Consider the following 13,231-nt stretch of genomic DNA (forward strand, 5'->3'; position numbering starts at 1 on the left):
AATCTAAAAATGCCCTGGGCTATTGTCGCTAGCGTAATTAGCCGACTGCTCTCAAGACCCCAATAGCATTATCTATAATGTATCAACTGATGTGCGAGCCCTGAGATCGGCGGAATCGCCAGCTATAATGCCGTGCAAATTTCAAATTCTTTGCGGCAAAACCGCAAATGTCAAGACGCGGAGTGCAATGTGCCACAGTGGTCGTGGGTAAGTTAAATATTTGAGTAGGATCTTATTAAGTCAATGATTAAATTCAAGCCACACCTTGGAGCCAAGATTAATTTAGCCAGAAAAAAAAGAAAGAAAGAATATATTAAACAAGTCAAATCGGCTTACCCCATTAAATGACTTACATACGTCAAATGAAACACATTTATGGTCACTTAAAATTAAAACCTCTGTGGATGTAAATCAATTAGTTACAAATGTAACGTTAGAATGTTATAAATGCAAGCCCTAAGCAGTCACTAGTGGTTATAAAGCAACACTTATTAGCAGTCTCCGCAGAATACACTGTGCTGGGTGAATAGCACTTGACGTGACCAGTCTGGGTACCAAATACCAAATACCCACTACCAACTGCCGACTACCGATCACCGATGGCCGGCTGAAAATGGTATTGCATTGAACCGCTTGGCCCACAGAACGCCCCTCGCCAGTTGGCGGCCCCATTGTTTTGACCATTTTCCTTTTCCTTTTTTTTTTCCGTTCGGTTTCGCCAAATGCCAAATGGAGACGACAGTTAGAGAGCCACCTTGGCTAAGCTAGAACCGCTGGACAGGCGGCTAAGTTGAAACGGATTCGAAAGCCATTGTAGTGGCTTCCTTTGGTGCAGCTTTCAAAGGGACTGTCACTTGGAGACCGTTGCACAAAGGGCAGTAGAATCGCTTGGAAAAACACACTTCTATTATTAAGCATAATTTCCAGTAAAGCATCATCGCAACAAATGGCAAAGTCAATTGGGAATTGTGGCCAGATCGGGAGGCAACCAAATTAGCAAATCTGAAAATTGTAAAATTGTAATTGTTAACAGGGGCTAAGAATAAAATGCCTTGAAAAGGTAAAACAGACTAATAATACTAACATAAGATAGATCCAGTAGACAGGGCGGCTAAGTTTAAACAAATTCGGAAGCTATTGTAGTAGCTTCAAAAGGCACTGTCACATCGAGACCTTTGAACAAGGGCCAGTAAACAAATTTCCAATAAAGCATCGTGGCAACAAGTAGTAAAATGGATTTGGAAGGCAAAGGGGACAGCTCGGCAGGCAGCCAAATTAGCAAGCCAGAAGATTTGAAGTCGCCAAAAGGAACAAGGAATCTCATGACCAAGAAAACCAAGAAGAATCTTCTAAAGAAAGCCACTAAAGCGGGGCCACAACTGGCTAAGCATTTAAAAATCAAGTGCATGATAAAGGAAAGAGTTAAACTGGCGCAGGAGAGGAAATTCAAAGAGCTGGCACTTAAGAAGTACGCAAAGGATAAACCACTGCAGGATGGCATCATGCGCAGTGATAAGCTGAGGTCCAAGCGTAAGGTCACGTTGGTGGAACCCTCTTTGAAGTCCATACGTCCCAAGATGCTCGCCCGGCGCCCAACTCCGTTGCCTTGTACTCGAAAGAGAAAGGAAAATCGTTCGAAGACCTTGCCAAAATTCGTTCCCTTGTGTCAGAAGAAAAACCATGTCGTCAAACCAGAATCCTCCGAAGAATGATAGTCCGTCTACTTTGAAAATTTTAATATATTCATTTTTTTAAATTTGTTTGTTATTTTTGTTTTTGTAATATAATATAATTGGACGACACATTCAAATTTGCTTACCTATCCAGACAGAAATGCGCTCTTCTGATTATCACAGAGTCTGCTCACATATTGAATCCTCAAAACTCAATTACAATAAATTCCAATTGCGATCGATAGGCTTATTTATGCGACAAGAGCCCGAAGGTTGTCGGCGTCTCGTAAAATTCTGTCCAGAAATAGGCAAATGTGTCACGACATCGAATCGGCGTATTTGAATTTATTTCGATGGTTTTTCGATTTTGGGTCAAGTGCGCACAGAATGCTAATCAGTTGCGTTCCCCAAAGCAACAAGAAGCCACAAAAATAGTTGTGGCAAGGCAAGAAGAAAAACAAAGTGTATTCACCCACATACGAACTGCAATGCCCACTTAGATATATGGAACACTAGTGCAGTGTCAACGGCAATGGAGGATGAACGATTTGATCTACCTTCTGCCGATTAGAGCGAGCTACGCTGGAAATAGTAACCACTCTTGCCACAGTGCAGAAGGAAAAATGTTTTCACATAATTGTCTCGCGCGCTGGATTTGAACTCGGGACCCACAAGAATTAATTCAAGAACATCAGGAGAACTTAGACCGCAGCACCATCGAACCTTTCGAAGCGGAATGAGCTAACATTGAACCCAACCACCGCAGCAAGCAGTGGTCCAATCAGAACGGCAAGCAGTGCGCATACGCGTAAAGTAAATGTAGAATTCTGAATCTTTAAAAGAAGCGTATTAATTAATTAATATTTGAATCTAATTATGCAAAAAGGGATTTTTTCACTCATAAATAATGTAACTTCAGCATTTTTTCCAATTAATTTTCAAGAATTTGTACATGTACTCCATGACAACAACGGAAGTGGGCGTGTTTTGAACAAACTTCAACACTCAACGGGCTGCTGCAACCGCCTTGGCACACAATTTTCGGGTATACGAGTGTGTCTTCTGACAGATCTGTGGGCCATTAATCAAACCCTAAACTAATCTCCAGTCAGTCATTTCGACAACTCGCGCCAAATGTGCGAGACATGCGACGCCTCGTCGCGTTCTTAGATGCGATAATAAACGGCAATTACTTGCAGTTGAAAAACGTTTCGATTGAAAACAAGGTGTGAAGCCCAAAAGAGCCAGATAAATTCGTATCGAATCGAATGGAATGGATGTGGGCGTTGGTCCCCACTCCAAAGTTCCCAGCTCTCGAGGCTCTTGCATAAATTCGTCTGATAAAGTTTTGCTGGTTTGCCGTTTGAAATACTGCGGCCATATGATATTTTAATTTTCAATTAGCGACTCGAAAATCTGTCGACACAGGGGAAAAAAAACCTAACTTTGCGTGGTTGTGCTGCATTTTCTTGTTTCGTATTTTTAAGACAAGACGCAGTGGGTCAAAGAGTCAGGATTGTGATGCATGCAACATAAGCCTCGAGTTGGGTGACTGTTTTCCACTTCATCATCCTACTAAACACGAAATATTTCGCCAAAAAGGCAATTATTTCGAATAGTATTCACTGGAACACTTTTGCTACAGTTTCGTTTTCCAATCACTCATAATCTCAAGTAAAAAGCCGAATTGAGCAATAACAAGCCGGCAAAGATGTGGCAAAGTAAACATGAAAAATGGGACAAACAGGTCTTAACATTTAACAATTTAATAACGTATTATTAGCTCAACAACATGAATATCTATCAAATATAATAGGCTCTTATTATATGATATTTATGGAGAAATCGTAGTGAACTTTTGTAGGCTTCCAGATTTCCTAGTAGTTTGCTATTACTTGTTGTAAAATCGTAGAAACCCCCTAAACTTGGCGAATTTCTACCGAACCCAGTGTTATGCACTTGATTCACATTCACTTTTGTTTGACAAATGTGGCGAACAAAGGGGCAAAATGTTTTCAAACCATCACAGTGTGCCAAAAGTATAAAATTAAACCAATATAAGTTAGTTTCACATAAATACATCAATTTCTATTGGTATTATTAAAATGCAAGAGAAATGGTTCAGGTTTGGGCATTGCTATATAAAAAAGTTTAAGCTATTTTTTAATTTTTTGCACCACTGTGCTGGCTGTGACAAATTTATGACCCAAAATATTTCGCGCCAGCCGGAGGCTGTGTTTATTTATTTATTTATTACACTTTTCGCGCAATTAAGAGCAATGATTTTCGGGTTTCGCGGCTGTGCGTTTCATGGCCATGCGTTGCCAGAGGCGCTGGAGTGAACAAATTAATTCAATTAATTGATTGTTGACACATTTACGCATTTGACTAACCACCACTCCGCGACCTTCAGATACTTCCAGCTACTACTTCCCATCGCAAAATCGATTTGTGCCATCATCCGGATCCTTTCCACGCGCCCAGCCGCCCTCGCTGAGCGGATTCCGGGCCAGTTCCGGCGGATTCTCCCCGTCGCCGGGCTCCTACCAGGAGCAGCTCCTGTTCATCGCCAACGAGAATGCCAAGCAATCGCCGGCGGCGCCCAGTTCGCCATTCGGAGCTCCATTCGCAGGCAGTTCCCAGTTTGCGGTAAGTTGCACCAGAAATTCAAATTCAAATTCAATTATTTCCCCATTACATTTCCTTATTCGGCGAGGGGGCGTTCAAGCAGCTCCGCTCTGGGCAATTAGTGGGTTTTCCTACGTTTTTTCGGCTGTGTTTTTTTTGTGGCTATAGGCACGCCAGTCAATCAACGCCGAAAACGAAATCAAATCGAATGCAAAATGCAAAATGCACAAGGATTTCCACATGCCACATATGAAATGTGATTTAGTTGGCTGGCCAAAGTTGCCAAAATTGCAGGCCGGAATTTGGAAAGGTGGAAACACTGAAATCAATGTCTAGGGATCGTTGTGGATTACGGAGCTGCATAAACATTGAAAGAGGATTTAGTAATATGTGGCAAACGACTTCAAAGTTCAGCCATTCTCTTTCTCTGTGGGCCTTTACATGTTCAACGTATGTATTTCAACGGCACGCGACTGTCAAAAACTGTTAGATACTTTTTAATATATCCGCAGGCCGCACGCTAGCACGTCAGATAGATGTAAAAAGTGCAATCAAATTATAGATATAAAATATATGCGTGAACGAAGTGGCGGCAACTGCCGACTGACCATTTGGATATCCACACTTTCACTTGACCAAAGTCAAACAAAGCGAATCGGCTTCTGCATATCAACGAATATATGCGTGAGTAATTGCCGAGCATTCGAAGCCATGCGAAGAGTTGCGTCGTTTCTTAATTGAAAAAGTGTAAACTCACATTGTTTATGATGCGATGAGCACGCACTTTGGCTGCAGCTGGCAGAGCTTGCAGCTTTGGCCCTAATTGAAATGGCTTTGTTGGCCAGCAAAAGGGGGAGGAGGTGCTGCCCCCCAGCGGGATGGCTGCACCATCCATCCCCAGGTTGCAGTGCACGATCTGCAGCTGAGCCAACAATCCAGACTTATCCATACCCCGCCACAATAGTGGAGTTATGAGACCATAGTTGGGTTATGCAAGGGTACTGCCATCTTCGTCATCTTCCCACTTCTTTATGCGCCGGAGAAGAACTCAATTAACCTGGTTTAGGTGGCTATGAAGTAACCCTCTAGAACGCATTCTCCAGCTGATGAATGCAGACAGCTACAAGCTGCAGGCCAAGGAGCAGAGCTACTGAACAGATCCTCCCAGCAGTGCCATCTCCATCTCCACCCATCAGCTTATCACAAGGCGTAGTGGAAATGGTGAGTCGTCTGAATGGCGGCTGATTGGCCAAGTCGAGTGTGTTGGTCCAAGGGGAAAGTGCGTCGTAATGACAGTAGTGTTGGCGGTGCAATAACCCTCTTCCGCGGCTGAAACTGCTTTCCAGCGACGTGAGCGAGGCTTTCATAGTTTCATTATGCTATCCATATTGACGAATGCCTTAGAAACGTTTGCTTTTAATTTCCCCCACCGAGCGACGATCGCTTTCTTCGCCGCCACACACCAACTAGCACACAAAGCACCATCTCCAGTCCAGCTGTTGACAATGGGCAGTGAAATTTTGACATGACAGCATATCAGAGCATATAAGCCCACTCCAAACTGGAAAAAATATGTTGCAATCGCCAACAAGCTCTACTCAAGTACACATATTATGAAAGTCGCTGCCAAGCATTCTAAAAGCAGAGAAAGCTTCCCAAAGGCAGCACATTAATCTCAAAAATTAGGCATATATTTAAAACAATATCAGCACTACGTAGTAGTAAATAAAGTTTTCTTTTCTGTGTAAAAGCGAGAAGTAGAGCCGCCCATTAAGTGACTGCTAATCAGAGTAAGTCCATGGACCCAAGACCGCATTTCCAGCGGGAGAGAAAATCTGGGGCCGCCTAGATGGAAAATGTTGGGTGATCTTGGGAGGGGGAGGCGTGGATTTTCTGATGCGTAAACCGATCCGCCAAGAAGCGGAAAAATAAGTGCATTGAAATGCGCCTTTTAGCAACAAAACTCGCGTTTTGTATGCAATTTGCTTAACAGAGCAAAACTCTTGAAGCCAATGCAGTCGCAAAAGGCCCGACTACACTTTCAAAAAGCCAAAACACAACACACCAGCCACAGCCGAAAACAATACCAATCATAATGGATTGGAGTACAACAAGTACTTGGAGCATTGGAGGCGAAACTGGCGGCAATTTGGTTTTTGGATAATTAGTGAGTCGCACTGGATATCGCCTCCAACGACCTTGATACACTTCAATCAAACATTTTCAATCGATTTCCATTGTCTGCTGCAGCTTTCAGTGTGGATTTCTATAGTAATCCGTCTAGAGCTCCATGGCATTGTCTGCAACACGTCGAAGGTGCTTGAGAAGGGTCTGCTCGATCTCTTCTGAGCACTCAAGTGCTCCAAACCCACCTGAAGCTGCCCTGATTACGGACTTTGTCACCTGAAGACCCTGCTTATGCTAGTTCTGTCAGTTTAGCCGACTTTGGGCTATCAACTTAAGACCTCGATCAATGTTGGCTTATGCCAGCTTAGGAAATTGTTATGTAAGAGAGTATCTAAAGAGTTATCTATGCCATGTACTTCTCTTCTTGGTAAATACTGACCTTTAACCACGGAAAAGATTCTGATTCACCATGATTCACTTGGTAATTCAGGGATTTTTTCGATGATTACTACTGCAAATTCTCTATTCGTATCTTCTATAGAGCACACTATGCCTAACTAGACAAGTCAATTAACAAATGTTTGGACATTTTGGACACATAGCTAATACTTTCTTAATTACAAGTTCACCATCCAAGAGCAAAGATTGTCCAAAGCAAAGATTAATATACACCCCTCTTAATGATGGGTAAATGGCCAGTTCAATAACCCAATGCTGGAAATCCTTCTGAAGAACGTTGATGGCTATTCCCATGCACACTTAATTATAGGCCCATTCTGCTTCCAGCTTTAATCCATTATTTATCAGGTCGTTTATATCATTTGACAAAAAAACAGAAGAAAAAACCAAAAGTTAAACTAATTAACCTGCTTTGCCATAACACCATTAAAAAACCAGCTCTCTGCTCCACAGAAACCGAATCGCCAGACGGACTATTACGATATCTCGCCACGCCCCTTTGGAGTGCCCTCGGGGGCGGGACCAGCGGCATCGGCGGGATTGGCAGCAGGAGCAGGAGCGGCCACGTCCGCATCGGTGACCAATGGCTTCACACGCTCCAAGGCGATACGGAATGGATCGGGGAACAGCCTCAGCGGTGGATTCCAGCCGCAGACGCAGCGCATCAATGTGCCCCACCAGCAGACGCAGTTCCTGGCCCACTTCAGCGAGTCTGGGGTAAGCAAATGGAACACTTTAAGAAAAAGCTAGTTATAAATGCATAAATAAGTGCTTGAATGAAAGTGGAGCTTTTATTAACTTACGCTGCTAACATTAATTAACTTAACAAATTATTTATATTATTATATACCTTAATAAAAAATATTATTATATACATTTGGCCACTTTTGCCGACTCTGTGTAATAACAGCCCGATTTTGAAAAGTGTACGGCGAGATGCAGAGTGCAGATCGAAAGAAAGTAAGAGCGACAGAAAACCAATCTCAATCTCAATTGGCATAACAAGAAGCACTCGAGTTCGGGCAAAGCAATTTCGCTTCGGCATTGCATAACAAGTTAACAAAACAATTGGCTCTGCTCTGATTTTGGCCAATATCAGTTTTTTGTTTTGTTTTTTATTTCGATTTCGGGGAGTTGGGAGTCGGGAGTCTTACGTGACTTCCAAACAGTAAATGCTTTGCGGCGTTTATTGCTTTTGATTTTTATTTATTTTTTTTGGCAACTCAAGTAGCCAAACTTCAGAACCAGTTCCAAGCCACGCGAGCTCTAGTTTTTGCTGTTTAATTTTAAAATAAAAAAAGGAGGAAACAAAAAACAACGAACCCACACAAAACCGCAGAAAAAGGCCAAATCGAATTGCGGCAAAAATATTTTACCTTTCACCCTGCTGCATTTCATGCTCCACATTTTTGATTGCTATTTGCTCAACGTTTTGGCCAACCAACGAACTTGGTTCATAAATCATGTTCGCATTACCAGCCCCTCTTTCCCAGTCTCTGTTTACTTTTGAAGCTGTTCGAATAGCAAGTGTTTATTCACATATAACCTGTGTATTTTCAAGTAGTTAATATTTACATACGAGTATACATGCTACTTTGCTACGAACTCATAATTGAAATGTCAGAGCGGAAGCGTTTCTCGCTCTGATTTCCCTTTCCGTTCGCTCGTTTTGCCCACATAAATTTCTCAAGTTAATTGCAGCAATTTGTTGGCCCATTCGGGCGAAAGTGCTGCCTTGATCGATGCCAGCTTAAACATCAAATCAGCTCACGATTAATCGGCCATAATAACAATTGCTAGTGGGCGCTCAAAACCCATTAGTTGGCATTACTTTTGAGTCAATCATGCTCCACCTGCTGCAATCCGCTGCCAATCTCCAATCGTCTTCATGGCTCCAAGACTGGCCCACGCTGAGAAAAGTCTGTATATATGCCAACTGATAAGTACTACTATATATTCCATATTCAATATTAGCGTTAAAATAGTGCTAACTACCAGCTGGAAATCCATACTGAAAATGCTGCAAAACGATCTTATTTTTCACTGTGCAAGTGGATTTGGCAACCTGCTGCGGGGAATCTTCCAACTTTGACAGTCGCGAGGTTGCCTTCACATAAAAATTAAATAAATACGAGCGCATAAATTATAGATGAACGGATGGCTGTGGGGTTGGGGCTTTGCTGGTGGTGGTTGGCATCTGGAAATTTGCACAAAACGCTTTAGACAAATTTGAGAATCACTTGAATGGCACCGTGGTTGCGAGGAGTTCGCACGCCACACAATTGACAGCAGACGAACCGCAGAGATTGCGGCTCCATGTCGAAACTGTAACAGTTTCCCATGACGATAGTCGAGGCTGTGAACGCAGATCTGCAGCTGTGGCTTCTTGGCACTGCTGTCTTAGATGCCCCTAATCCAAACAATGCGCGTATTAATAAAACACCCAACATTTCTTCTTTTTGCAGAACGAAAAGCGTCCGGTGACCAGCAGCAGTCGTCCATTTGGCAATGGAGGATTCTCACCCACCCGCACACGAACTCAGGCCCCGGTATCGGCTCTTCCGGAGAACCCAGCCACTCCGGCTGCCACGGCCTTCAGACCGCGTAATCGTTATCAACCCGGCAGCTCCACTGCATCCACCACGACCACAACTACCAGCAGTGCGGAGGTGAGCAGCAGGCGGTACAACCGCTTTGGCAGCAACCGGGCCAAAGGCACCAGCACCAGCACCACCTCCACCACACAGAACACGCCCTCGGAACGTCCCAGTTTCGGCAGGAAGTCACCGAATCCCCGGCGGCCCGTTTTCATCAGTCGCGAGGTCAACGAACCGGTGAGTGTGGTCAGCAAGCGACCATTCAACTACAGTGGAGCCAGGCTAAAGCTGCCAGCCAGACCCACCGCTCGCACCACCAGCACCACCGAAAGCGCTGAGGCCGAGGAGGAGGAGCCCCTGGATGAGGAGGAGGACGAGGAGGAGCACGAGGGCAGTGACGAGCAGTACGAAGAGGAATCCGACGAGGGAACCGAAGAGCACTCGGAGTCCTCGAGCCTGGAGAAGCTGCCACTCCAGGAGGAGGCCGTTACCCCAGTGACAGTGGCCAAGAATCAGGCATTCCCACATGTTGAGCCTTCCGAACCCACCACCAGTTCCGAAACGGATCATGAAAGCAGCACCAGCAGCACTGAGGAGAGCCAAACTGATGTTTCGGAGGTGACCAACGGCGAGGCTGAGGTCACCAGCGCTGAGATTGAAGTCACCACTCTACCCCCAGTGCATGAGGAGGAAATCGTAGACGAACCCACCACGATTATTCCGCCGGAGAACCAATCCACGGAGGATGCTCATGTGGATGAAAATACCGTAACCACCGAGCAGCCTGTGGATAGCACCTCCAAGAAGGAAGAGATCGAAAACGTATCCCAGCCAGAGGAGCCCAAGTCATCAAAGCAAGAGGAACACAGCACATCAAAGTCTGAGAACCAAAGCCTAAGCAAGCAGGAGGAGCAATCCGAGTCCCAGTACGACGATGAAGGCGAAGGTGAGGACTATGAGTACGATGATGAGGAGGGTACTGAAGATTCAACCAGCGAAGTGGAGAGTCATGACTCCAAGCCATCCACGCCCAGTGCTGATCATAAGGACGATCGCGAGATCATTTCGGTGGTAACCACCAAGAGCGTGGTCAACGGATCCACAATTATACCAGTGCCAGTTACTCCAAGCACCAACTTTGCAACTGAGGAGGAAGTTGAGTCTTCCCATGCCGACCTCAAATTGGAAACTACCACATCCATGACCTTGGAGGAGGAGAAGGGCCCGAATGCTACCGAAAACTATGTGGTTGTGGCCTCCATCCAGCCCAGTCGCAGCATCAATGGAGCCAGGTTCCTGCCCTTCCCGGCCATCGAGCAGGAGGAGACGAAACAGACGCTCTCTGAACTGGAGCGCAAGGTGCATTCCAAGCAGCAGCAGACTCCAGCTCAAAAGCAATCGGAGGGCAGCGAGGAGCTGCAGGACAACTCCTCCATCCAACCTCCAATGGTTTCCTCCACGGAGAGCATCATTGACAAGCTGGATCGAGTGCAGTCAGAGCTTTCCAGCGGCCTGCTATCTGGCAAGTATCCCATCATCAGCCAAATGGACTCCTCCACACCAGCAACTAGCACCACTGTGGGGACAGGTCCCGGAAAATTTGTGCCCCACATCAGGAAGTACCAGCCCAGGACCACATCATCCGCTCCCAGAACCACCAGTAGCAAGGTGAAAGTGCAGCATTTCGATGACGGCGAAATGGATGAGCTGGCCACCCTTCTTCCTGTGGGCTTCAAGCCCAGGCCGAGCTACAAAAATCGTAAGATTACGACCACCACCTCCACCACAGAAGCACCGCCAGCTGAGCTAACCAAACAGAAACCAGGACGCAACTCCACCATCAGTCGATCGTTCAAGAGTGGTCACGTGGCCGTGCAGGATGTGGCACAGGCTGGACTACTGCCCAAGGGCTACAAGCCACCCAAGACAACGACTACAACGAGCACTACCGAAAAGCCGGAGGAGAGCAGTCCAAATACTTCCTCGGGACTCGAGAGTCTCTTCAGCGAAATCCATTTCGACGACAAGTTGGCCTCCCTGCTGCCCAAGGACTACAAATTGAACAGTGCTCCCAAGCAGCAAGTAAACACCACCACCACTGCCACTCCGTCAACCACGCAAAGGAATCTGCCAGTTGCCGTGCCCTTCGATGATCTGAGCACCTTCCAGCTGCCTCCGGGATATAAGGCTCCCGAGCCCAAAGACGAACCCAAGCTGCCACCAGGTGTGACTCCCATTAAAATCGATTCGTTGAAGGACCTGCTACCTCCAGGATTTAAGCTGAATGTAACGGAGAGCGATGCTAGTGACGAGATTCCCGCTTCCCTGTTGCCACCTGGCTACAAAGCCAAGAAGCAGCATCCCGCCTCAACCACCACCACCTCTACGACCACGAGTAAACCCACTGTGGTGGCTTCCAGCACCACTGAAGCAGCTGTAACGGAAGCGGCAGGAGGAAGTGGCTTCAAGGTCGTGTTCCCCAAGGGAAACCACAAAAGGTTGGGTGCGCACCGCCTGACAACACCTCATCCCTCCGGCGACGAAGGAACTACTGCGTCCTCGAGCTCAAACCTGCAAGTGATGATCAAAAAGGGCCCACCGACCAGGGCCACCACCGAGTTCACCGGCTGGCCAACTCCGCCGACGACTCCGCTGTCCATCGACAAGCTGAACGCACAGACCATCAACTTTGAGGATTTGTTGGCCGCCAGTGGAACGAGTAGTACGACGAGCACTACCACAACTACGACAACTACAACCACAACGACCACTCCACGCCCCACAAAACCGGGTCACTGTACCGCCGACTGCGACTTGGCTGCCACCATTAAGATCATCGATGGTGTGGCATGGAAACCAGAGCTACTCGATCACAACACCGTGGAGTGGAAGAATCTGGCCCACGAGCTGGAGGCACAGGTAAATGATTCCTTCTATCAGGGGTACGAAAAAGCTTTGTTTACTATTTTCACCTCTTCTCTTTACCAGCTCAACGAAGTTTATTCCGAAGCTCCTCAGCTGAACAAGTGGTACAAAAAGGTGCGTATAGATAGCTTCAGCAAGGGCAGCGTCCTAGTCGACTACTACGTGGAGCTGGCCAACATAACCGAGGATGTGGATACCCTGGAAATCCGCCAATTGTTCCACGATGCTCTGACTAAGCCATCTACCCCCGTGCTGCCGGATAAGGATGCCCAGGAGAATGAGACGGATAGCGTCTCGGGACCGCAGGAGGAGCAGCTAGTGACCGCCAGCTATCAGATGGGCAAATACATAATTGATCCCGTGGCCACAGATTTCAGTGGTTAGTCTAGAATACCCCTTCGGTTGCACTTGGAACTCTATCTATCTATATTTTCCTTGCAGTCATAGCCAAGAATGCTCACACCAATGTGGAGTTCGCAGAGGAGGATCTGCTCATTCCCCAGTGGGCCATTGTCGTCATAGTGATTGGAGTAGGTTCCCTGGTGTTTGTCGTCATCTTTGGTGTCACCGTGGTAAGTTGGAAGATCATTTGAACATTTTGATCCTGGGTTAATAACTTTCCCTTTTTCAGTTGCTCAATCGCCAGAAGAGGGCCAAGAAGACCCCCATTCCTCTGACCAATGATATGCTAAACGAGCTAAAGGTTAACCACATGGGTGGTGCTGACAACTATGGCGTGGATGATTTCTACAACATCGACGATCCTTGGAACGATACCAAGCAACCTATTAAGCCCAAGGTGGGTGTACCTGCCTCAGGATT

The 13,231-nt window shown here is 46.2% G+C and overlaps 2 protein-coding genes across 3 annotated transcripts in view; both read left to right on the top strand.

Annotated features, from left to right (window-relative positions):
- LOC122612972 (mucin-5AC) overlaps nt 1–13,231 on the top strand; it is a 34,996-nt gene that overhangs the window by 20,950 nt on the left and 815 nt on the right. The window contains exons 3-8 of one of the 2 annotated variants that reach the window (XM_043786902.1): nt 4,087–4,322; nt 7,341–7,604; nt 9,353–12,403; nt 12,473–12,788; nt 12,851–12,981; nt 13,041–13,208. In XM_043786902.1, the coding sequence (XP_043642837.1) occupies nt 4,087–4,322; nt 7,341–7,604; nt 9,353–12,403; nt 12,473–12,788; nt 12,851–12,981; nt 13,041–13,208 (4,166 nt within the window). Of the gene's footprint in view, nt 1–4,086; nt 4,323–4,611; nt 4,752–7,340; nt 7,605–9,352; nt 12,404–12,472; nt 12,789–12,850; nt 12,982–13,040; nt 13,209–13,231 lie in introns of those variants that run through there. The other variant, XM_043786903.1, reaches the window with a different exon arrangement.
- Nucleotides 1,120–1,756, top strand: LOC122612974. The gene has a single exon (XM_043786905.1). The coding sequence runs from the start codon at nt 1,233–1,235 to the stop codon at nt 1,710–1,712; it is 480 nt and encodes a 159-aa protein (XP_043642840.1). The 5' UTR covers nt 1,120–1,232; the 3' UTR covers nt 1,713–1,756.

This window comes from Drosophila teissieri, chromosome 2R (assembly GCF_016746235.2).
Source record: "Drosophila teissieri strain GT53w chromosome 2R, Prin_Dtei_1.1, whole genome shotgun sequence".
Classification (NCBI taxonomy): domain Eukaryota; kingdom Metazoa; phylum Arthropoda; class Insecta; order Diptera; family Drosophilidae; genus Drosophila; species Drosophila teissieri.

Bases quoted from the DNA above. Each gene is read 5' to 3' on its own strand.
- LOC122612974 (XM_043786905.1), top strand. From the start codon at position 1,233: ATGGATTTGGAAGGCAAAGGGGACAGCTCGGCAGGCAGCCAAATTAGC.